The sequence below is a fragment of the Prunus persica genome, chromosome G2 (assembly GCF_000346465.2).
Source record: "Prunus persica cultivar Lovell chromosome G2, Prunus_persica_NCBIv2, whole genome shotgun sequence".
Lineage (NCBI taxonomy): Eukaryota > Viridiplantae > Streptophyta > Magnoliopsida > Rosales > Rosaceae > Prunus > Prunus persica.
This window is the reverse complement of record NC_034010.1, coordinates 25,628,822-25,653,879: the sequence shown is the minus strand read 5'-3', so window position 1 is coordinate 25,653,879 and position 25,058 is coordinate 25,628,822. Positions and strand designations below refer to the sequence as shown.

General features: G+C 37.9%; 6 protein-coding genes across 7 annotated transcripts; 3 read left to right on the top strand and 3 right to left on the bottom strand.

Moving 5' to 3' along the window:
- Positions 934 to 3,945, top strand: LOC18785283 (heat shock cognate 70 kDa protein 2). The gene is made up of 2 exons (XM_007220146.2): positions 934 to 1,489; positions 1,992 to 3,945. The coding sequence occupies exons 1-2, from the start codon at positions 1,276 to 1,278 to the stop codon at positions 3,725 to 3,727; spliced, it is 1,950 nt and encodes a 649-aa protein (XP_007220208.1). The 5' UTR covers positions 934 to 1,275; the 3' UTR covers positions 3,728 to 3,945.
- LOC18784843 lies at positions 4,014 to 7,685 on the bottom strand. The gene is made up of 9 exons (XM_007218659.2): positions 7,275 to 7,685; positions 7,100 to 7,161; positions 6,509 to 6,599; positions 6,080 to 6,166; positions 5,898 to 5,951; positions 5,313 to 5,497; positions 4,672 to 4,754; positions 4,474 to 4,574; positions 4,014 to 4,381 (listed from the first exon to the last, which is right to left on the bottom strand). Exons 1-9 carry the CDS (start codon positions 7,320 to 7,322, stop codon positions 4,166 to 4,168), a joined length of 927 nt encoding a protein of 308 aa, XP_007218721.1. The 5' UTR covers positions 7,323 to 7,685; the 3' UTR covers positions 4,014 to 4,165.
- Positions 8,179 to 11,855, top strand: LOC18786615 (geranylgeranyl transferase type-1 subunit beta). Its single transcript, XM_007218175.2, has 11 exons — positions 8,179 to 8,763; positions 8,859 to 8,934; positions 9,083 to 9,147; positions 9,316 to 9,455; positions 9,581 to 9,636; positions 9,732 to 9,808; positions 9,956 to 10,001; positions 10,360 to 10,484; positions 10,726 to 10,793; positions 10,871 to 10,958; positions 11,477 to 11,855. Exons 1-11 carry the CDS (start codon positions 8,605 to 8,607, stop codon positions 11,624 to 11,626), a joined length of 1,050 nt encoding a protein of 349 aa, XP_007218237.1. The 5' UTR covers positions 8,179 to 8,604; the 3' UTR covers positions 11,627 to 11,855.
- Positions 12,659 to 14,714, bottom strand: LOC18785180. The gene has a single exon (XM_007220004.2). The coding sequence runs from the start codon at positions 13,989 to 13,991 to the stop codon at positions 13,017 to 13,019; it is 975 nt and encodes a 324-aa protein (XP_007220066.2). The 5' UTR covers positions 13,992 to 14,714; the 3' UTR covers positions 12,659 to 13,016.
- On the bottom strand, positions 15,568 to 16,095 carry LOC18785587 (RING-H2 finger protein ATL52). The gene has a single exon (XM_020557429.1). It carries the CDS (start codon positions 16,093 to 16,095, stop codon positions 15,568 to 15,570), a length of 528 nt encoding a protein of 175 aa, XP_020413018.1.
- On the top strand, positions 20,404 to 23,180 carry LOC18785087. Of its 2 annotated transcripts, none has more exons than XM_007218975.2 (2): positions 20,404 to 20,526; positions 21,008 to 23,180. In XM_007218975.2, exon 2 carries the CDS (start codon positions 21,261 to 21,263, stop codon positions 22,767 to 22,769), a length of 1,509 nt encoding a protein of 502 aa, XP_007219037.1. In that variant the 5' UTR covers positions 20,404 to 20,526; positions 21,008 to 21,260; the 3' UTR covers positions 22,770 to 23,180. The 2 variants fall into 2 exon arrangements, with proteins under 2 accessions (XP_007219037.1, XP_020413595.1); XM_020558006.1 differs by having other exon boundaries at positions 20,410 to 20,526; positions 21,096 to 23,180.

The following is a 25,058-nucleotide window of genomic DNA, read 5'->3' as shown; positions in this document are numbered from 1 at the left end:
CAGGCCCAGCAGAAGCCTGCTCTGTATATAGCTTGAAAGCCCAATCATCACAATTATTTTGACCCGTTTGGTGGCTGGGACTGAACAGGATTGGAATTGAGTCCAATTTAGTCCTATAGAGTCTGTTTGGTGGCTGTGACAAAATAGGATTGGAATTGAATCCAATTTAGTGCTATATAGTCTTACCCCCTCAATACGGGACTTGTACGTCGGCTCTTGTCAAGTCCAGTTTAATAAGTCAAGTCCCCAACACATCTATAATTCAACAAACACAGTCCATACATTAATTCAGTTTAATTGAGATAGTCTACTCCACACCTAACCACCAAACCAGTCACTAAACGACGTGTAAGACTCTAGGAAGTGCCACAATCTCTTTTTAAATTTTGCATTGCAATTTCAAAACTTATGATTCCAAGTTGATGCACACCTTTTTAGTCCATTAGATATTTGAGAGTTACAAGAAACCTATATCAAGGTCTTATCAGATAAGATAATGCCTTATCTCTTAATCGTTAGATCAAATCGGTTAGTTTGATTCAACGGTTAATAAATATAGCCTCATCTAATAGCCTTATCTAAGACCCTCACTATCAAGAATTCTATAATAATGACATTATATACGGTCCTTAAATGAGACTCTATCTCTTAATCGTTGAATCAAATTAATTAATATAATTTAACAATTAAAAGATAAAACCTCACTTAAAAACCATATAAATCCCTCACTACTCTTAAGAATTAAGCCCAAAGGAAGGCCATACAAGATATCAGGCTTGTAAGAAAAGAGCAAGAAGAAAAATCTGAGACACAGAATTCAACGGAACTTTTGACTTAAAAATAAAAAACAATTCAACGAAACGGAATTAGCTCGATCTTTCATACAGCCAATCTTTGCAAAGTAACAATTTTACCACCGTCCTCTGGAGAAATTTCCGAGTATTAGTTGGACACGGGACGCGTAAGCCCAATTTGAAAAGGAAACGACGCCCACGAAGGAAATAGCATCAGAACCGTCCGTGAGATTCAAATCAACGGCTAGAATCAAACCGAACATTCTGGACACACTCCCCCCCAATAATCGTAAATACGAACATTCTAGACAAGCGCTCTCTCTCTCTACTATATAGCACGCACCACACAAGTCTCGCTCCAACATCTGTGACTTGAAACCCTATCAAAGCTTTTCAATTCCTCTGTGATTCGTTCTCTTTTCTCTGCGATTCTTTTCTTGTTTGTTTGATTTAAGTCTCCGAGCTTTTGGTCCGTACAACAATGGCCGGAAAAGGAGAAGGACCGGCGATCGGGATCGATCTCGGCACCACCTACTCTTGCGTCGGAGTTTGGCAGCACGACCGCGTCGAGATCATCGCCAACGATCAGGGCAACAGGACGACGCCGTCTTACGTTGCGTTTACCGATAGCGAGCGTTTGATCGGCGATGCGGCCAAGAACCAGGTCGCTATGAACCCTGTCAACACCGTCTTCGGTAAGCTTTCAAATCCTTATTGTTTATTTTCCAACCTTTTAAGTTACTTAATTCTTTGGTTACTGCTTTCCGTTTCGGTTTTGTTGTTATGATTTTGTTTGGCCTTGCATGTTCAGTTTTATTTGATTGTTTAGTGCAGGGGCTGCACCAGTTTGACTGTGTGCTGTCTGATCTCTGCTTGTTTGACTGATTTTATGAATTTCAGTGTCAATATTTATTGTTTTATATTTCAATGATCCGATTTGGTGTTATTAGTTTCACTCGGTTTTACTAGATCTCTGCTTGTTTGGACTATTTATAAGTTTGTTTGGAAATTTGTGTTGTGCAAAAAAATAAATTAAATTAAATTTCATGTTAATTTGAGGTTTTTTTAGTTAATTGACTCTGTCTATAATACAATTTGTTGTTGTTGGGTCGAGTTTTATATTTAATCCTTTCGATATCTTGATATGGTGTTCTTAGTTCATGAAGCGTTTCTAAACCAGCTTCGTTACTTTTGCAGATGCAAAGAGGTTGATTGGTAGGAGATTCTCTGACCCTTCTGTTCAGAGTGACATGAAGCTCTGGCCTTTCAAGGTCATTCCAGGCCCTGGTGATAAGCCCATGATTGTTGTCACATATAAGGGTGAAGAGAGGCAGTTTGCTGCAGAAGAAATCTCGTCCATGGTTCTCATCAAGATGCGTGAGATTGCTGAGGCCTATCTAGGCTTATCTGTGAAGAATGCCGTTGTTACTGTCCCAGCTTACTTCAATGATTCTCAGCGTCAGGCTACCAAGGATGCTGGGGTCATTGCTGGGCTTAATGTGATGCGTATTATCAATGAGCCCACCGCTGCTGCTATTGCGTATGGTCTTGACAAGAAGGCAACCAGTGTTGGCGAGAAGAATGTCCTGATTTTTGATCTTGGAGGAGGTACTTTTGATGTCTCTCTTCTCACTATTGAAGAGGGTATCTTTGAAGTCAAGGCTACTGCTGGAGACACCCACTTGGGAGGAGAGGATTTTGACAACAGAATGGTGAACCACTTTGTCCAAGAATTTAAGAGGAAGCACAAGAAGGACATCACCGGAAACCCAAGAGCTCTGAGGAGGTTGAGAACAGCGTGTGAGAGGGCAAAGAGGACTCTCTCATCCACTGCTCAGACTACCATTGAGATTGATTCTTTGTATGAGGGTGTCGACTTCTACACAACAATTACCCGTGCAAGATTCGAAGAGCTCAACATGGACCTCTTTAGGAAGTGTATGGAGCCAGTTGAGAAGTGTTTGAGGGATGCGAAGATGGACAAGAGCAGCGTCCATGATGTCGTGCTTGTGGGTGGTTCTACTAGGATTCCAAAGGTGCAGCAGTTGTTGCAAGACTTCTTCAACGGAAAGGAGCTTTGCAAGAGTATCAACCCAGATGAGGCCGTTGCTTATGGTGCCGCTGTACAGGCTGCTATCTTGAGTGGTGAAGGCAATGAGAAGGTGCAGGATCTATTGCTTCTTGATGTCACTCCTCTGTCCCTTGGTTTGGAGACTGCTGGAGGTGTGATGACTGTGTTGATCCCAAGGAACACTACCATTCCAACCAAGAAGGAGCAAGTGTTCTCTACCTACTCAGACAACCAACCCGGTGTCTTGATCCAAGTCTTTGAGGGTGAAAGGACCAGAACCCGTGACAACAACTTGTTGGGAAAATTCGAGCTCTCTGGAATTCCTCCAGCCCCAAGGGGTGTGCCTCAGATCACAGTCTGCTTTGATATTGATGCCAATGGTATCTTGAATGTCTCTGCTGAGGACAAGACCACAGGCCAGAAGAACAAGATTACCATTACCAATGACAAGGGAAGACTGTCCAAAGAAGAAATCGAGAAGATGGTTCAAGAGGCTGAAAAGTACAAGTCGGAAGATGAGGAGCACAAGAAGAAGGTGGAGGCGAAGAACGCTCTGGAGAATTATGCCTACAATATGAGGAACACTATTAAGGATGACAAGATTGCTTCCAAGCTCGACGCTGCTGACAAGAAGAAGATTGAGGATGCAATTGAGCAGGCCATTCAATGGCTTGATGGCAACCAGCTTGCTGAGGCGGATGAGTTTGAGGACAAGATGAAGGAGCTTGAGAGCATCTGCAACCCGATCATTGCCAAGATGTACCAGGGTGCCGGTGGTCCTGATGTTGGTGGTGGCATGGATGAAGATGTTCCTCCTGCTGGTGGCAGCGGTGCTGGTCCCAAGATCGAGGAAGTTGATTAAGCTGTTTTTGTGGCTGTGTTTTGAACAAAATGGTGGAGGTTGTCAGCTGGTTTAAGTTCTTATTTTTTTAAAAGTATTTCAGTATGCTAGTTAAGAAGGTTTGAATTCAGTAAACGTCTGTTTAAATATCCAAGATCCGTGTACGGTGATCTTGGTCATTTTGTTGATAATGCTGTGTTTAAATTTTTACCAATGAAGCCTATTTTCCTTCTAATTAGGATCTCTTGGGTTTTTTGATTGGATCAATTTAATAATTTAGATATCGCCATTATTTCACACCAAAAAAAAAAAAAAAAAAGTTTCATTGATTCACAATTGGGGTTCTTAATTGGATTTTAATTCCAAAACTAACCAACTATAAGATTGTAACTCTCTCGACAGGATTATAAGAAAAACAAACAGGCAAGAAACTTTTTTCCGCTGTGTCTTGAAACCTTTTCATGCTAAACCACTGTGGCCTGAAACCTCCTTAACAGCCTCCTCTTCCATTTCCACAAGTTGGCGGCAGAATGCTTCGACATCACGTGCCTCTTCCTTCAAAGATAATCTAAATTGCTTCCACTGAAACTGGCCATATCCATCCTTCATCGCAGGACTGGGAACCTTGCTCAATACCTCAAATCCCTTACGATCGATAGACAGCATGTATGCATCCTTCCATGACAGCATGTATATAAATGAGTTGAGAAAGAGCAAGCACCCAAGTAACCATTAAAACATGAAACTCCTTAAATGCATGAAATTACCTTTGCATTTGTATTGAAGTATGTCAAGCAGAAAAGCATGAGGGCTCTGCGTCTGGCAGCGCTTTGATTTATCCCATCGATAAGCTTAGCGGACAAAAGAGCTAGACATCAAAATATTACGCATGTGATTAGCATGGTAAAGCTCTATCTTCTTAATGCTATGAGAGTCCTTAAAAACTAGTTTCAGAAAGGTTCTACCTAACGGATCTGCTTTAGATGCGTTCATATCTTCCTGATCAATCTCATGAGTGTCTCCATTGCCGTCAACATACATGCATGATCTGTACAATTAAGATTTTGAGTCAGAGGTAGCTGGGACTGAAATTTTAGGGGGTCCTCCAACAAAACACATAATCTGAACTGCTGTACACGGTTAGCAAACAGAGAGCAAACCCAGGAACATGACCATTTCTCCCATTGTAACACTATTAAGAAACCCATAAACATGAGCATTTCTCCCATTGAAACAATATTAAGAAACTATACATATTCAAGGACACCTAGGTTAAAGTTTGGAAACTATAGCCACAGTTGTATTAAGGGAATGCACGGTAATACTCCTTATTGTGTAACTTAAAAAACAATGAAAAATAAATTTTACTGAACACTGGCCAGGAGGTTGTCTGGTTATCAGGTGGGTCAGGCGAGGAGAACACGAAAAAGGCAGTATTTCAATTAGAAAACAGAAACACTAGCTCCAATACTTTCTATTGAAGTCTTAATTCTAACCTGAGCCTAAAATAATTACAACCAGATATACTGATGAAAACACCACATTCAGTTAACAACAAACTTTAAACAAAGATTTCAAGAATGAATCAAAAAAGAGAGGTTCTTGCCTTTGGTTGAACTTATAAACTATGTACTTTTCATCCCCTTCCAAGACCTCCTTAAGGTTTTCGCTTCGAGATGTACGGCTATGATCAGAAGAACTTAATACACCTGAAACTGTATAACTGGACTCACTTATTGCTTTCTGTTCCGACAATATGACTTCTTTAAGGACTTCTGTTGCAGACTTAACCTGTAACAAGAACAATAACATCTTGGTCAAGGAAAAATGTAACCATAATACTTGAAAGCCATCAGAGAGCTCAAATTCCAGTTGATCGCTTATTACTTGTGTGGTTTCAATCTAAGTAGGATTAGGTGTAATTCAGTCGCTTATTCTCTATCGTAATCTAATTATGACAATTAAAACCATCACTGAATTCTTGGTTTGGATTTTCCTTATCCAGTGGATTATGTCATGGACCAGCCTTAATTAAACAACCATATTAGGAGGTACAGACGTTATATGAGAGAACTTACAGAAAGAAAAATTTATCGTCTTGTGACAAAGAACATGGATCCAGTAGTTGGAATCAGAGCTATTCAAGTTTAGAATGCTATAGAAAAGTAAAGTTGGGGTAGAATAAGATAACCTTTGCATCTGTTAGAGGTACAACATCTCCAATCAGAGCAATTCGAGCTGGTGACTGCAAATTCAGAAGAATGAACTATTAGCAGCTCTATGAAAAAAAGACCTATTGACGAATGGAGCAGATAAAAGCTATCTTTATAGTAGCTAACTTGGGGGGAGGGAGTTAAATCTAAAAATGAATACCTTTTTTATCGATCTAAGCAAGCTTGCCAGTGGACCTGGGATGGGATTGGCCACAGCAAATGAACTGCGTTCATCAACAATTACATTCTGCATGAGAAGAAGAAAAATAAATAAGAGGATAACAGCTCCAATGACTAAAATTGCAGCCCCAGTGCACAAGGCACACCTGTCACTAGACAATAAAATCATTTTTTTCCCTAGGATATCCGTCAAATAATTAAGTGAAGATATTAACAAAAAAAACTATCTGATAACTGCTCAAAATTCCTTTTAAAAAATTATGACTTGGCGTGTTAACACTTAAACTTCTAACAAACAATTTAAACCACCGCCAAAGACAGCTAACCAGCAAGCAATTAAAGTTCAAACTTTATGAATTTATGTCAGAAGGAAAAACTAATCACTCTAAACACTATGATATGAGCTTACCACATTATGCAACTCCTTTTCGGGTACCCAAATGTATGGCTTCCCTCTTTTGCAGATGTACTTAACCTTTGATCTGTATATGTCTTCCTTACTAACACAACCATACAGAGCAAACAACAAGAAATCCCACTAGTTAATGTACGAAAGTAGCAGTCTTTTTTGCCCCCGAATGGTAATAAAGACCACAAGAAGGTTAACAGACACTAAAACATTGGAACCGATATCTTATTATAGTTATGCAAAGTGAAATCCTAAACTCAATTCCAAACTACTATACAAAACTATGAAGCGAGAAATGATGTCTACACGGGTCCTTTGATCCAATTGGGTTTTCAATGTGATTTCTTTTCGACAACTCAGTCCCCTACTGTTGCATCCTTGATCAGCAAAATTCTCAACCCAACTACACCAAGTTATTGTATTATATTCAGTTGAGTGGAGGTGTCTGCTATCCGAATTAATCAAAAAGAATGATTCTTCAAAGTTTTCTAACCATATGGCTATATATAAAGGGGCAACGAAGAAGAAGAAGAAGAAGAAGATGATGATGATGATGATGATGAAAAGTAACAGTTTTGAGCAAATGGGTACCTTCCTTTAGCATCAGCCTTTATGGTATTGAGTTGCCCTTGCCAGTTGGAAGACAGTATGCTCTGCAATAGTTTCAAGGTCATGACAAGCTTGTGCCAGCAAAAGCATGAACATAAATTGCAGAATGAAAGTACGGTATTTGGATGCAAGAACTCCCATAACCCGGAGGGCATACCTTGCATTTCTCAGCAAACGTTAAGACCGTTGCCTTGTTGGCCTTCATGAGTCAGCTGAGGTTTTCGCAGTAACCCACCCAGAGCGTTCGACGAAATTACTGAAACAAAGTGTTTGTGTAACATCTACGAGGGGGCGCGCGCGAGAGAAATAGCGGTAGTGTTTGTTACTTGTGACTCGTGAGGACGCGTTCAATGTCAAATGGGTGTCGAAGGTTGGGGTAGGGTTTTAGGGTGGTTTTGGAATTAAACCAATTCTCCAATGCTTTTTCACTTTTCTAATTTTATGCTTATGTATCATGTTACAATTATTGTACACATACAAAAGGGCTTTATAGTAGGCAAAATAAACTATCTTTTTAAAGATAAACAACAAATAAAAAAGACTTTTGCAAATTACTTGTATTTTGAGTAGTTAATAGTTAATTTCTCCGACCTTTAAAATTGCGTATTTTGAAAATGAAGTAAGTTACTCAATTATCTTTTTTCTTTATTTACATTTATTACATAAAATGGTTAATCGTTTTATTAGTCTATGAACTTTGACCCGATTTGCATTTGAGTCCCTTAATTTTCAAAATCGTTCCTGTGGTCCTTTAACTTCACTTTCATTAGGACAAATGGTCTTACCGTCAGTTTTGTTAACTTTTTCTGTTAAATGCAAGGGCAAAATGGTATTTTTATATTAAAAAAAAAAATGAAAAATCATATCTTTAAATTAACAATAAGAGAAAATCAAATAAAAAACCAACCCCAAAAAAAAAAAATTCAAATCAGGATAGAGGGGGAGAGAGAGTTTATTTTTAATTTTTTAATTTTTTATTCATATTTTAATCAATTTAATAAAAATACTATTTTGCCCCTGTATTTTACATAAAATTTAACAAAATTAACAGCATAACCATTTGTCATAACGAAACTGAAGTTGAAGGACCACGAGAACGATTATGGAAATTAAAGGACTCAAAAATACAAATCGGGTCTAAATTCAGGGGCTAATAAAACCATCAACCCTTGCATAAAAATTTGTTCTACAGCCTTTATATAATAGTATTGGCTAAGATTGAAATCTCCTTCTAAATGACTTACCGCCTTTTTAATTTTCGGCAGAGAAGAGAAAAATGAGGTTGAATTGGGAATTGACCAACCAAAAAAAAAAAAAAAAAACTTTGTGCTTCTATGAACTTGGAAGATGACATCTGAAAACGCTTTAAAAACAGGCAAGGTATCAAAAGCCAAAAGCTGATTCTCAGAGAAGGCCGAGAAATCGCCATAATCAGTTTCCACTCGAACTCGGATCGGATCTCTTCATCCGTCCAATAAAATCGGGCCATGGATTTGGAGCTTTTCGAGCGTGACCGGCATGTGACGTTTCTGCAGATGATGTACCAGCTTCTGCCGTCCCCCTATCAGAGCCAAGAAATCAACCGCCTCACTCTCGCCTACTTCGTCATCTCCGGCCTCGACCTCCTCAACTCCCTCGATCGCCTAGTACGTTTTGAAAGTTGCAATCTTTTCTCCCTAACGTTTTGTTGGGCTTCCTTTCTTTGGATCTCATTGATGGAATTCAAATCGTGATTTGTTAGGTTGACAAGGATGAAGTTGCCACCTGGGTTCTGTCATTGCAAGCTCATCCAAGAAGCACAGCCGAATTGAACAATGGTATGGGGCTTGCTTGCTTTCAAAAATGCAACATCTTTGTTTGTTTTTGGGTTTGAATTCAATAGAATAGAATTGAATTGAATTGTTTTCATTTAAGCTTGCATTTGTACATAAATAATTAAAGAAACGAGCTTTTAACTTGTTTCAGGACAATTCTATGGTTTCCATGGTTCCAGAGCTGCTCAATTTCCTCCAGAGAATAATGATAATGGGGTATGAAGTTATGAACTAGTTTCTGTGTTGTTTTAGCTTAACTGTCTTTTGGGTTTTAACCTGTTAGGGTGTAAGTATAAGCAAATGGTTAGTATATATATAACAGCATTTTATGATTTACTTTCTCCTATTTCCTGTTAGTAATTTTATAGTTTAATCTTCATATAGGCTTTAAATCCCAGTGTCAGTAACCTGGCGAGCACGTATTGTGCCCTAGCCTTACTTAAAATCGTTGGCTATAACTTGTCCAGTATCGACTCTGAGTCAATACTGACGTCAATGAGAAATCTTCAACAGCCTGATGGGAGGTATTATGGTTTACTGTAAAACTTTATAGCCTCATAATTGGATGCATTTGTTTCATTCTTTTTGAGTGGGGGTGTTATGAGGTTGCTTGACCAATTTCCTGATATTTTTATACTGATTTTGGCAGTTTTATGCCTATACATACAGGAGCCGAGACTGATCTTCGATTTGTTTATTGTGCTGGTACGACGGTAAAAGCTTATATGTACATACTTCTTAAGCCATTTAATTCAATATACTTGACAATGTAGTATCAATTTAGCTGATTGATGTACCAGCGGCCATTTGTCATATGTTGGGAAATTGGAGTGGCATGGACAAGGAGAAAGCCAAGGAGTACATATTAAAGTGCCAGGTCAGTATGGATACTGCAGTGATTTTGGGTAGTCTATGAATTTATCTGTACTTAGTCATCCTCTTGACATTATATCTTCCATTTGATCGGTATATTGCCAAATTCTGAATACCATATACTTATACTTAAGTGACGTTGTTCTCTCAGTCATATGATGGTGGCTTTGGGTTGATTCCTGGTTCAGAATCTCATGGTGAGTTGAAACTATTATGTATAATTGTTGAACTATAGTATTTTTGTAGTTAATGGCTCCACTTGGAATTTTGTTTTTTTCTTTTGAAACTTTTCAATTTTATTGGCATTGTTGTTGTTTCTGTCTGACTCTGATTTCAGAATGGGTTAGTTGTACCTATTTAATATTGATGCATTGTTCCCAATTTCTCTTTTGATTTCCGTACCCATTCCTTTGCTTGTTTGTTAATCTTTTGCTCAATTCTTGTTTAGTATTTACTAAAGAAGGAAGAAAGCATATTTCTCAGACTAGCTCTTGTGTTCATAAGTTTAAAATCTTCATTTTCTCCAATGATACAATATTCAGCTTAGTGGCACAGGTGGTGCAACATATTGTGGTGTTACATCTCTCCGCTTAATGGGATTCATTGAAGATGAAATTCTTTCTAAAAATGCACCGTCTTCCATAATAGATGTGCCATTGTTGCTGGATTGGTGCGTGCAGGTTTATTTCCCCACCTAAATTCTTCAAGCATTATCAGGTTTCCTTGAGATTGTACGCTTTTAACATTCCAGCAAGTAATCAATTGACAGGCATGGCTTTAAAATCTGCCAAATAAGTAGATGCTTCTGAAAACATTGGTCCCTGACTTTGCATTCTCATAATTCAGTTTTGCATTCCAATAAGCGATTTTAGTGTTTTCTTTCCCAAAAGAAAGATTTATCTCATTCTTGTACCACTGCAGAGGCAGGCAGCTGACGGTGGATTTCAGGGTAGACCCAACAAGCCTAGTGACACATGTTATGCATTTTGGTAGGGGATGAACATCCTTTGGGAGTTTCATATAGTGTTGGGAATTATGTACCCTGACGAGAAATTTTCTTGTGCAGGATTGCATCAGTTTTGAAGATTTTAGGGGGCCATAAATTCATTGACAAGAAGGCTTTGCATGGATTTTTGCTACCTTGTCAGTCTGAGGTGCTTTTGCTTCTCTTATCTCGTATTATTAACCTATGATATGGTAGGAGGATAATATAATTCAGATTTCTCATGGAAAATCTGTTATTAATTTGGCCGCCATGCATACAAATAAAGGACTTTATTTGATCAATCCCAACCATTACAAGGGTAGGAAGATCATGAGGCTATTGATGATAGAAGCCCTGCCAACATGCTATATGGTTTCCATAAGTAATAGCTGGTCATCCCTATCTATTGATGGTATACATATGATTACTGCTAGAAACACAATTGAATATAAATCCAAGTACTTGTTCTTACAAAAACAAACCAGACCAACAAAATGCATAAAATATGAATTGACTTTGGTGCTTGATTTGTATGGCAACATAATCTTTTGTGAACATCGGGAACACTGTAGTAGGCTAATCATATGATATTATGGAAGTCGCTCAATTTCTGTCTGATATTTTTCCTAAGCTAATAGTGTTGCTTACAACTCCTGACTTTGTTGTTCATATTTGCATTTTCATCAGTACGGTGGTTTCAGCAAGTTCCCAGGGCAGCTGCCAGATCTCTATCACTCCTATTATGGGCTTACGGCATTCAGCCTCTTGGAAGAACCAGGTCTGAATCCACTGTGTGTTGAGCTGGGAATGACAGCAATTGCTGCCATGGGAATCTGACTTGACAGTCCTTCATATTTGTTGGCCTTGTAGTTGGTCTTTCAAAATATTTGTGCGTTTCCACTCGTACAATTGCGCTCTTCATAATGAACAATGAACTTTCACCCTTCATTCTACTTTACAATGTTGATAAAAGGGGAGATGTAATTTTCATACAGAAGTTGCATTTTGGGAGATAACCCTGCTCAGTTTTTCCCTTCTCCTCCCTTTTTAATTTTATTTTCTGTTATCAAGTGAAATTATAAAACCAGGTGTCACTTTCACTTAAATCGAGTTCAATTGAAAGGAACAATGAAATGGAGACATATTTACTTGACCACAATAGTTGTTAGTAAACTTTTGTCAAAGTGACCTAAAGCATGTGACTGCATCGCCATCAATCATCATCACACGTTTCTAACTTTCTATCAAGTGCTGATGTTTTCACTTCTGCTATCATAACAGTTTTTCATATAAATAAATAAATAAAGCAGTTTTTATGATTTTTGGTACCCTAGGTACTGTGAAATGGAAATTCAGTCCAATGAACAATGAAATAAGGAAGGACCATTAAAGTAAAAGTTGATTTATACATTAAAGCTCATGATTTGAGTCACGAATCTGTCAGCACAGAAGATTACAAAGGGGGACAGTAAAAAAGTAAGAGCCTATAATGATTCTTCAAGGTGGAGGGAAGGAGAGTTGCACCTTTCGGCAAATTCCCATAAGCCACTTTCACGGGGCATTTGCTTGTCTTTGTTGTTTGGGAAAAAGGCCAAATGCCATCTCAACTCCATTCTCCTTTTTCCAACTTTGTCATGTAATGCAGGTGGTGGTCTGCTCTGCTTTCTTAATTATCATGTCAGCCAGTATGTAAATCCATGTTTTTTTTAATTTTCCATGCTTAATTAACCTCTACCTTTGTACAAAGATATTCAAAATATTTTTTTACCAAAACTAGTGGGATAAACATGCCAGCACAATGACATGGCGACAATGATTGTTTATGCATGCTCTTACTGATAAAAGCAGAGAGAGAGAGAGAAAGAGAGAGAAAAGAAGTTGGTCTCAAATTTTGGACAAGAACATCAGTTGTTGTAGCATCATCACTCACAAGAAGATTACAGGTATCAGACAACTCAGGGGACATTTGAGACTGAATAAAACAAATAACTTCACAGCCACAGGTCCCCCACTTGCACCAGACCCATCTCTCCCACCATCAGGTTGCAGAAAATGTGTCCCCGCCATTAAAATTCAAGATACATTGCACAAGGGATTTTTCATATTAACCTATTACTAAACCCTCTATAACAGCCTAAAAAAAACAAGATAAACCCGACACACCAAAAATTAATAAAATCCAAAAAGAAAAAAGAGAAGAAAAAAAAAAGAGAGATCAAATTGTTCTCTAATGTAAAGTGGGCTTCTTGTTAATTGGTGATCTGAATGCTGAAGGTGAAGAAGCAAGGGGAAGAACCTGAGAAGTGCTTGAATGGTATTGTGGTAGCTGGAGATGGTGATGAGTAAGCTCCCTTTCTTTGTTTTTGTCAACAATTATTGTGATAAAAGAACCATCTTCCTCATCTTTAAGGAACCTTGAAATGGGAGGAGCTTTATTTCCTTTCTCTGGAACTTGACCATCAATCTTATGAACACCCTTTTCAGCCTCTTCCTTTAGTTTTATTCTAAGTTTCTCCTCAGCTACCTGCAAGAACTTGAACTTGGGAGGTGGAGATGACCTCAACCTGTTGAATTCTGCATCAGTTTTTGATTCAAACAGAGGGTTGAATCCATGCTGGTTGTGAGAATCCACCGCAGGAGTGAGAGGAGGTGTGAAAAGAGTTGGAGAACCCAAAGGAGTCAAATATGGTGTCTCTACAGTGACAAGCAAATCACTCAAACTCTTACTTCTTGACCCCTTTTGGCTCCTATCTCCTCTAGACTTGCCATCTTCAGATTCTAAGTCCTCCTTTGTTTCTTCCACAATTGTGAAGAGATGTCTTGGAGGGCCTGCAGCGTTTTGCAGCCTCATAAGCTCTGCGTCCAGCTCATCCTCTTCCAATTGTTTGAGCAGCAAATTGTTGCTTGTGTGGATATGAAGCTGAGAATTTGGATCATGGACAAGGGTTTCTGTCATTCTCAATGAAGCACAGAGTTCTCTGGGGCCTCGAGCTGTGTGGCACAAAGAAGAGTTCCTTCTCCAGCAGAACGTGTAGAACAGCTCCTTTTGGGGGCTGCTGTAGTCATTTTCAATCTCTCTGTTGGTGAACCTCTTCTTCCACCACAACAAATAGTAAAGCTCAGCAATGAGAGCCAAGAAAAGACAACCAAAAACTACACTCAAACCAAGTCCTACGCTACTCAAAGATTTCATCTTTGTCATCAAATCTCATCAGAAAACTACTGATATTACATCAAAAACTGCAAAATCAAGCTCAAATGTTTCACTCAAAAGTTTTCATCCACTTCAACAGAAACCCAATCAAGCAAAAGGAAAGCTTAATTTGCTGGGAACTTCTCAACAGTTCCAATCTTCTACGACCAGAGGACAAGCCCAATAACCAAGATCATGAACTTTCACAAGGACCCAAAAGATGAAAGAAATATCTACGCTTTACCAGTTCTCTTTACCTTGCATACTACTTTACCGGCAAATAACGATGCCCACATACCCTTGCTAAAACATCACTAAAAGGCTTCTCCTTTTCTGAAAATCACTCTTTAAATCATCAACCATGATTACAAAAGCTTCTTACTTTAAAAAAACCCACTAACACTAACTTGCCTGGATTTGGATAATCACAGAAAATTGGCCCAAAACACTGAAACCCCAATTGCTTACAGAAATGGTTCATAAACAGTACCACCGTGTCATAGTGAGGTGCACAAAAAACTGGGAGCTCTGGAAAAAGAGCAGGGGATTAAAAATGGTAAAGGTGGAGCCTAGAGACTCAGAGGGTTGGTAAATGGCCGAATGCCTCGCTAGTTTATGGCGGTGAGGACTTGCGTTCTTCGAGGGATGCTCACATGCGAACACAAAGACAAAGAAAGCGATGTGTCATTTTGATTAGATGCTAAATTGGAATGAAGAAGATCTTTTAATTTATATCTCAAATGGCTAACTTAGGAAAACCTGCGCATTTATATATATATATATATATATATATATATATAAACTGAAAGTTTATAAGCTTTTTTTTGAGGCTTGATACCTTTGACTCCAAATCCAAGGGCTAAAAAACAGTTTGTTTTTTGTCCTTAAAATCACAAGTTGCTTAGCGTTGGCAGTGGCACCCCTATGATTAAAGGAGGTTAATCTTCTGGCAAATGCAGATTCCCTTTCCTCTTTTTTATTTTTATTTTTATTATTTAAGAATATAATTATTCTCCAGTACAACTACATATCCATCCATTATGTTTTTATATCTGTAGAGTTATAAAAAAAAAAGTGAAAAACATGGTTTGATTTCTTTAGACTGCAGATTTATTTCAATTATATAAAATAAAACAAAAAAGAACATAGTTTAATTGTCTATTGTAAATTGGCTGGAAACAAGTGGGCATTCAATACATATGGTTTTATTATGAAAGTTTTGGGCCCATGGATCACGTTAAAAAAAATTATATACGTATACGAACCGTTACTTTTAGTACGAGTATACGTAATACATAAATGTAGTCTTCCTAACATTTTAAATAGCGTTGAAACAATCATAAATATATGTAACCTTCCCATATGCAACTGATATATGTATTGGCATTTACTATAGGAGCCTAGGACTATAGGACTAACTGAATTTGGTAACAAATAATGGTACCACTTTTATGAGTATGGTTACATTTACCAGGACTCCGTTACATGCCCATTTTGTTTCGGTATCCAAGCCCATTTTATGGCCCATTGAGACCACCCAAAATCAAGCGCAATTCTACAAACCTCTCAAGATCGTACGTTACTCCTAGCTAGATTGCATAACAACAATGTCTTGCAAAATTATGGACTCCTGTGGCCTCTCCAGCCCACCGGACCCATAATCCGGCGAGCGCTTAACTGCAGGCTTCCGCGGCGTGGCATCTGTGCGGCAAATTGGGCAACTCGGATGGGAATACAGCCACATGTCAATGCATGGAACGTGAAACGAGTGCATGCATTCCGGCAAGGTTCGAAATTCTTCGCCCTCTTCAATTTCACTCAGGCACACAGCACACATGCCATCTCCCACCAAGACCAAGCCCACACCCTTTTGAAACTTGTGGGCCGGAATGAGTTGGGCCACTGAGGAAGCCTCCATGCTGCTTGCTGCTAGGAAGCTTGTGATCCCTTGCATGTTAGGCCTCAAACGGTGTTGTATTTGTCGTCGTGGCGGGTTGCGGTTGCAGCAACAAATGATGATGCAATGGTAGAGTGTGACCACAAGCACAGCCGAGCTCAAAGTCAAAGCCACCAGAAGAATGTACAATTTGGGGTCAGAGACAATTTTAGCCATTGTAGAAATTTGGAGTCTAGAATTAAGAGATTGTCTTGTGTGTCTACAAAAACAATGAGAAAATGGTTAGAGATTTGAACCTCTGAGTCGGCATTTTTGCCGATCAAAATATCATTTTGGTTTTCATTATTTCATATGCAGATCAAAAGGCTTTTGGAACTTCAAGTAGGAACAAATACCATATCATTTCGTGCAAGTAATGTTCATGGAGAAGGAGGCACCCGCGGCTGAAAACTTTGCCATTTTCTTGGGTTATTTCCCTTTCGACTTTAGCACTAAAGATAAAAGCAAGATGGGATCTTATTCGTAATTAGCCTAACTCCTAGTTATGTGAAAGCCATGCACGGCTCCAGTGATTACACACCACAACAACCCATATGTGATTCAATTTGTTTTCTTTCTTTTGATGTAGTGGTTGTAATAGTAGACGTAATGAACCTTAAAAATCCGAGTTCTGTTATAATATACGTACTAAACAATTCGTCAATTACACGTTCCATTTCTGTGGTTTGGGTGAACATTAATTGCACGATCATATATTTGCGATGATGCTCATCTTTTATTGTATATGTTTTTTTAATGAAAAATGAGATATTCGAATTTGAGATATCTTTCAACATTAAGGATATAGATGCTAGTAGACTAAGTATTGGTTGGTTTTATTGCACGTCTTTTCTAGTTCATGGTGCATAACATGTTTTAGTTGTTAACAAAAATTTCAATTTTCTTTACCCTTAAAATTGGCTCAAACCAATGTGAGTACCATAGAGAATTCTCATTTCAAACATTTGTCAAACAAAGTAGGGTAAATATTCATATATGCTCACCTATGCTCATATTATTATTCTTCTTCGATATGGAGGTATTTATACAAGTACAAAGATGTGTTAACTCTAAATAAAATAGGAAATATATCTAAATTACAATAGGAAGTAAATCTCTATTACAATAGGACTAAATAATAATTGGTAAGTAACCAAAATTCTAATGAAATCAGGAACCAAAATCATAACTAAGTAAGGACTCACTAACACTCCCCCTCAAGTAAAGCCAAACCTCAAAAAAATAAGGTAAGGTAAGGCTAAGAAAGTCAAGAGCAAAGGTAAGGTCAACGAGCGTGACCACAACGGAAACACACCAGCAAAGACATGAGCAACAATATTGGCACCATAAGAGGCAGGAGTAACAATACTGGTACTAACAACAACAATACAAGGTACTGGCACCAGCAAGAGCAACAAGGCATGGACATAACATGCATCATCAACAGTAATCAACACTATCCCCAACAAGAGTCATAATAGACAGGAGCAATAACATTGTCCCCAATAAGAGACCTAACAGGTATGAGCAACGATACTGGCACCAGCAAAGGACATAGTAGTCAACAGCAATAATAATGACAAATACTTCCATTATTGCATAGACAACTTCTATTCACTCCCTCTCTCCCCCTGAAGAGAATGGGTTGTCGGAACCATAAGAAAAGTGGCACTTAAGAAACAGAAGCTGACTAACACTCAGATGTAGAAGAATCAGCCATGGCAGATAGGTAGCTGAATTGCAGCGGAATAGATGAGCAGCAGTGTCATAGGAAATAAATCTCTATTACAATAGGACTAAATAATAATTGGTAAGTAACCAAAATTCTAATGAAATAAGGAACCAAAATCCTAACTAAGTAAAGACTCGTCAACAACATTAGCATGTGTTATGATGGTGTAAGACTTTGCAGTTAGAATTTTATTAGATGCTTTCTTGGTTTTCAAGGAAAGGCCGGAAAATGCATGCAACTGTGGAGCTGGTTACATGAATTTTCGCTTCGCATTTGTAACATTAACGATCAACTAGATACAGTGTCTAGTGGGACATTCTTTCGAAACGTTGAAAGAGATTCCAAGTTTGAATTCCCTCCATTTTAAAAAAAGAAAAAAAGAATGTAACACTAACAATAAAAGCAAAATGGAACCTTATAAGTTACAGGATTAATAAGATATAAACACATTTTTGTCTCCTATGCAGAAACCTTTATGGTCAAATTTGATTATTTCCTATGCAGAAAATGGATCGGAAATTCATGAAGAAGACAACAACAATTGCCATACCATCTTAGCACTAACGATGATAAAGCAAAAGGGAATCTGCCCTTGTTTATAATAAGCTCAACTCCTACTTATACATATGCCATGCTTATCTCCTTTTACTTTTAGTCAATGATTATGATCTCAACTCAACTCAATCCCATTAAATAACAATTCAATATGGACGCTGTATAAGGGCCCAACAACATACATTATCCAAACACAAAAAAAAACATCTTCACTTATATAGAAAGGTAAGCTAATATCCGGGACATATATGACAGCCTCAAAACCCTTTTTATTTATATTTAAAAATTGGTTATTTTATATTAATAAAAGCATCAAAACCCAATTTTCATATTTGTTGTACCCTGATTATTTTTACAGAACAAAACTACATGTTTAGAGAGTTAATGTCAACTTATCAGTCTTGAAAAGAGAGAGAAAGATATTGTAGCTTTTATGATTGCATTTGACAAGGCTGTTGGAGAGAATTTTGATGATGTAGCTCATCTATTTAGCATTCCAAAATTGTTGAAGATGCTCTAAACTAATCCAATCTACGGATTGAACTCGAGTGCAATAAGATGGACACCATATTTTGTCTAATTATTAGAAAGTTGGAAAGTAGATCGGGTGGTGATAAGACTAAACAGGTGTTAAAGATCCATTGGGTATGTTATCAAATAAGGAGTTGGGGTGTGTGTGTGTGTGTGATGATAAGTGGACTTGTTAAAAGATTCGATGTCCATGAGAAACATTGTAGCCTATACGCTATACACGTGTACAGTTGCATGTATAAACTCTCCACCCAAACCTCTCTCCTCTATAATTTTGCTTTGGCGGTCACCCCAATAAAAACCTATATATTGACAATTATATGTTGAGATGATACGTGTGGGTTGAAAAGCTAAACGTGTGGCTCGATGGTGATGCAATTTTCCCCATTTTTCATACGAATGAATGAATGAATGATGGGATGGGAATGCGAATGAGACACCGTCAGTTTCCCAAACGGCTATGTGTTGTTGACTGGTAGTCTTTCCTAACTCCGCTGTACAGATAGGTCAAACGCCTCCTTCCATGGCAAATACGACTTTTGCACCTCCGTTATAATCACTAAACAACATCCGTAGTACAATATGTTTGAATTTATCAAGGCTAAATAGTTTTTTAATTTTCTTTTATAAAAATATCAAATTTCATATCGCCATTAAATAGGGATGGTAATGGCGCGAATTAGGGATAGGTATATGCCATTCCCATTCCATCCTTGTTTACTTTTTCTCTCCTCTCCATCCTCATACACGTAATCTTTAAATCAGGGATTATCCCTCTCTTTATTGGACACACCCCACATTACATAAATACTAATTTAAAAATAATTTTTGAATGAAAAATAAAATTGGAAGCTATATTTTTGTTTTAGACTTACATTTTTATGTATTATTTAATTCAATATATAACATAATATGTGAATATAAAAATTTGGTTAAGTTGTGGGACACAACTAGAAACCATTTAGCAATACATTTATATGAAAAAAAATAATATGCACATATATGTATATCTTAAACGAAGTTTGGATTAGAGACTAGAATATTATTTTTGCCAATTTCCAAATACCATATTCAATTTTTATCATTTATATCCGGTCCATTAAGATCGAAGCCACACAAACACCCTAACTCGTAGGAAAAATTATCATCACTATCACCAAGACTTAAAGTAAGAATTGAAAAGCACAATTTTTTTCTTTTTTGTTGTTATAAGAAAAGCACAATTTTAATAGACCAATGTCCTTATAAACAAAAATAACACCAAATGAAGAGTTAGATGACGATTGAAATAAAAGTTTTAGTTAGTGGACTAAAATGATACCAGAATAAAAGTTGGGGGACCATTTCGATCAAAAACCCATTATAAAAATTAAACGTGAATTAAGATGTGGTGCCATCTCAACCATCTAACTGTTGATTTTTAACGGTTAAGATTGGCTTAGACATAGTAGGGCTTTACCAGGTTCAAGGCTAAACGGGTCCGGGTGAAATGCACAATCGTCCATCACAAATCACAAAGGTCCAACTCCAATAGACGCCTGTTTTGACCCATCTCGGACACATAATCCACCGCTTCCGTTAATAAACGGCGCTTGTTTTTAGACTGTGATGTTACTGGTGCAGGTCTTTCTCATTAACTCCGTCTCTTTAAACAGACACCGTCATCTCCCCCCTCCCCCCTTCTCTCTCTCCTTCCCTTTCCTTCTTTCTTTCTTTCTCTCTCTCTCTGAAAATTGGGGCTCTGATTGCAATTTCCTCTGTAGCTGTTGCTTCGAGGCCTTCCTTTATTGGTAACCTACGAATATCTCTTTGATTTTATCTTTTTCTTTTGGGAATTTTTTTTCGTAGGGCTAGGGTTTTTTTGCTTGATTTTATCCCTTTGGATATTTATATTCCGATATACATTTTTGGTACATTTTATGAGATTCTAGGGTTTTCTCTGGTTGTGTGTTGCCTTATTTGGTTGCTAAGAAGGTGTAGGAAAAGAAAAATATTGAAAATTGGATCTTGGAAAAGTAATGATTTGGGTACTGGGGATTTTAAATAAAAATTAAGCTTTGATGCAGCTGAGATGTATGGTTTTCTGAAAGTAATTGTGTAGGAATAAGAGAAATTATAACTAAAATCATGTTTTATTTTTCTTTTCCTCCCAGTTTTGTCTTAAACCAAACAAGGCATAGGCTGTTCTGAAGTTAATTGCTTGCATATAATTGTATTGATTCTGAAAGTGATAGTCCTGATTGAGTTGCACTGATCTGATATGGCTTTCAGGTTGTCCTTGTTTTTAGAATGATAATTGCACTTCAATGTGCTTGGATTGATTGAGGGGTCTGTAAATATTTGGAAGATTTATTTGTAGGTGTGAATCATAAGGATTCTGTGCATTTGTGGAATTTTTGATGGATCTGCAATCTTTGTTGGCTCATTTCGATATGTTGAGATGTTTGTGAGGTGACTCTGTTTGGAAGGTGGGGTTTACAACTTGTAACCCAGAAGCAGGAGAAGGAATAGATTGTGGAAAATCATGGGGGAAGCTCTTCTCACTACCTTGTCCATAGAGAATTCTCATTTGTCTACATTATTGTCTATGGATTCGAGTTCTTTGTCGCATGATGAATTGGAAAGAGAGATGAATCGAACATTCATACTTTCTCGTCCTCCTGATATCAATCTCCCGCTACTTTCTGAGCCCAGCCCACCTCCTCAAACCTGGAATGATTCATGTGACATCTTGGATGTAGGCCTTGGGTCTCAAGTTTATGAGGCTGAGGCAACAATCAGTCTCCCCAAAGTTGTAAGGAAATGCAACAAGAGACTTGATAGCGTTTGGGGTGCGTGGTTTTTCTTCAGCTTCTATTTCAAGCCTGTGTTGAATGAGAAGTCCAAGTGTAAGGTCATTCGGGACAGTAATGGGGTGTCTGGGTATGACAAAACAGACTTGCAGTTAGATGCTTTCTTGGTTCAGCATGATATGGAGAACATGTATATGTGGGTTTTCAAGGATAGACCTGAAAATGCATTGGGTAAGATGCAGCTGAGGAGCTACATGAATGGGCATTCTCGCCAAGGAGAACGTCCATTCCCATTTAGTGTCGACAGGGGTTTTGTTCGGTCTCATCGGATGCAGAGGAAGCACTATAGGGGTCTTTCTAATCCGCAGTGTGTTCATGGGATTGAAGTTGTTCGATCACCCAACCTCATGTGTCTTGATGATGAAGAGAGGAAGAGGTGGACAGAGCTTACAGGCCGAGATATAAATTTCTCAATCCCTCTTGAAGCAAGTGACTTTGGTACTTGGAGGAACCTACAAAATACAGAATTCGAGCTTGAACGGCCAGTCCCTCCATCAAAGAACAATATAAATTCTCACCCAAGAAAATTACTTGATGGTACTGGTTTAAATTTGTCAACTCAGCCATCAGAGCATGTGAACAATGAGGGGATGGACCTATCCCCGGTCTGCAACAAGCGAAAGAAGGACCTTTTCCCCCATGGGAGTGACAGTGATTGTTGTTTACCTAATAACCCTCATTTTGACAGAGTTTTGGATGGCAAAGTCTACCCAGTTGAGTCACCTTGGTTTAATGAGTTTAGTGGGGTAATGAAGAATGCATCGGGGCCTGTTACAGCTGCGAAAACAATATATGAGGATGATGAAGGGTTTTTGATCATTGTCAGCTTGCCTTTTGTAGATCTTCAAAGGGTAAAAGTTACTTGGAAGAATACTCCGTCACATGGGATTGTAAAGATATCTTGTGTGAGTACAGCTTGTATTCCATTCATTAAGAGACGTGATAGAACATTTAAGCTAACAGATCCAACACCGGAGCACTGCCCTCCTGGGGAATTTGTGAGGGAAATTGCGCTCCCTACCCGCATTCCAGAAGATGCAAAACTGGAAGCATACTGCGACGAGACTGGAACAATGCTCGAGATTATGGTACCAAAACGTCGAGTGGGACCAGAAGAACATGAGGTCCGTGTGTGTCTTCGTCCCTCTCCCTGGAATGAAAGAGAGCATCTGTTGACCTAAAGGAGCCATTAAGACGACAGATGCAAGAAACATTTTTTGCTGTTTCATTGTTTTTTAACTTTGATTCCACCGAGGAAATCTATTTAATGAAATCTGATTTTTTTTCTTCTTTTCCCTTTAGATATTTAAACCCCCACCCTAAGGAAAAAAAAAAAGTGAGAAAGTTAGCAGCCTTTCTTTCCCTTTCTTTTTATACAATTTGTCAGATTGATGTTGATTTATAGATGTTATGGTAAGAAACTGCTGTGTATCTTATGTTTTATTGGCCTTATGCCTTTTGCTTATAGCTTTGCACTAAAAATCCTGGTGCATAGCATCTGGTTTCGGGAGTTAGACATTATTATGAAGTTTGATTCCCATGTTATGCTTGGATTGAAGGTTCTTTGTATAAAGGAAATAACTTATGGTTGACTCTTTTCTTGTCTATGAAATTTTATTGTTTTTACTGGATTTGATTTCAGATAAAACACCAGGGACTGTTTCAACTATGCTAGTTGTTGCTTTCCTCTGTGAATCGTTGATTGTTGTAGCCAAATGTTGGTGCTTTCGAATGATTTGGGCCTTCACGCGTCACCCAAGGAAACAGTCTCCATAGGTGCTTTTGAAGATCTTTGAATACACAAAGTTGTTTATGTCCAAACCAGTAGCTAATGCTCTCTTCCTTTGGCAACAATTGGCATGGCAAAAATAGGATCCAGAGGATAATGGGACATTCCATTACATCACCGCCTCTGTTATTGGAGAAAACACTGTTATTGGAGAAAAACCTGTATGAAACGGGGATAACATTGTTTTGTTATTCTCGTTATTATACGTGGCATAACGTGATTGGTCGAGGATAGCAAAACAGTGTTATTCCCGTTAGGTTTTTCTGCTGTTATAGGAATGACCTTCATGTTTGCAAAAATCCAACATCAGTCTTCACAGGTAATCTATTTAATTATGGCATCATTTTCCCAAGAGCTGATATTGCTACTTCAAGATAAAAAGATGCATATGCCAGAAAGCTCGTGTCTATCTCAAGCAAATACAAATAGATTATGCGGCATGACACTAGCAAAAGAAAAAACAGGTATCCAGGTTTCTATCCATTATACCAAAACATATAATATGAAAAGCTAATCCAGATAGCATGCAATACACTTCTGAAATATATGCCAAAATGGGAAGTTTTACTAGTGGAAAACATACATATCTGACCATTGACTCTAATTCCAAAAATTCACCCAACTGATCTAATCCCAAAAATGCATCTGCAACAATTAAGCACCCCCATCTGCCTTCTCAGTCTTGCCTGGACGGTGGTTTCTGATTTCCGGTGGGGTTTGGTCCTGATGGAACTTTGTGAACAGCTTGAACTTTAACCAGCTTCCTGGAATTGAGCTATTTCCACAGAAACAATGAATTTCTCCCATAATTTTAAATAAACAATGACTAAATTTAATTTCACAGACCAAACTGAAAAAATGAAAACGATAATGGGCAGTAGACAGTGGAATATCAGACTCACCCAAGTAGCTAACATGTATCTTGTGGCCACCAAACTCTTTCTTGCTGGTGCAGTTTCAAATTCAAGCACTAAAGCAAGCATTAGAAGGAAACAAAGGAGAAAGTGTTAACTTGGTTTTTCATTGACCTTCAACATCTCATATTATTAGCAAATTTAAAAGTTAAGGACTTGCCTGACTCTGCTGCATCTGGAGCTATAAGCATGAGAAGTGCAAAAACAAGAAGAAGAAGTTGCTTCCTCTTCATCTTTGGCATGTGATTGTTTTAATTTGCATGGGAGCATAGGAAAGCATGCAGAACTACATTTATATATATAACGGAGTTCACTTATTCATAAATTAATCATAACTTAGTTTGAAAAGTATGGATTATCATCCAAAACATGTCTGGGAATCCAATGCTGTATATATGCAGAGTCTAGCTAATAAGCAGTTGGTCAATTGTCATTGTGTGTTGACTTCTCATCCATTATTGTGGTGACTATATCATAATTATACATAAAGTGTACTGTATTGTCATTAATTACCAAGAGATTTGAATTAAATTAACTAAAAAATTAGAAAAATATGTTCTATAAATAAAAAAAAGGCCGCTGCAGCTCTTTCAAGAAGTACAGTATTTGCAAGAGAAAAAGGTGCCTAAAGTGGGGCATGTATTGTAAGGGACAAGAATTTTCTCCATAGCAATGATGGTTCTTGCCTCCGTTGACCCCCAATGAGACAATTTATAATGAATTAGAACCGTTAATATGGACATGATTTTTCTGTCTGGATTATATGG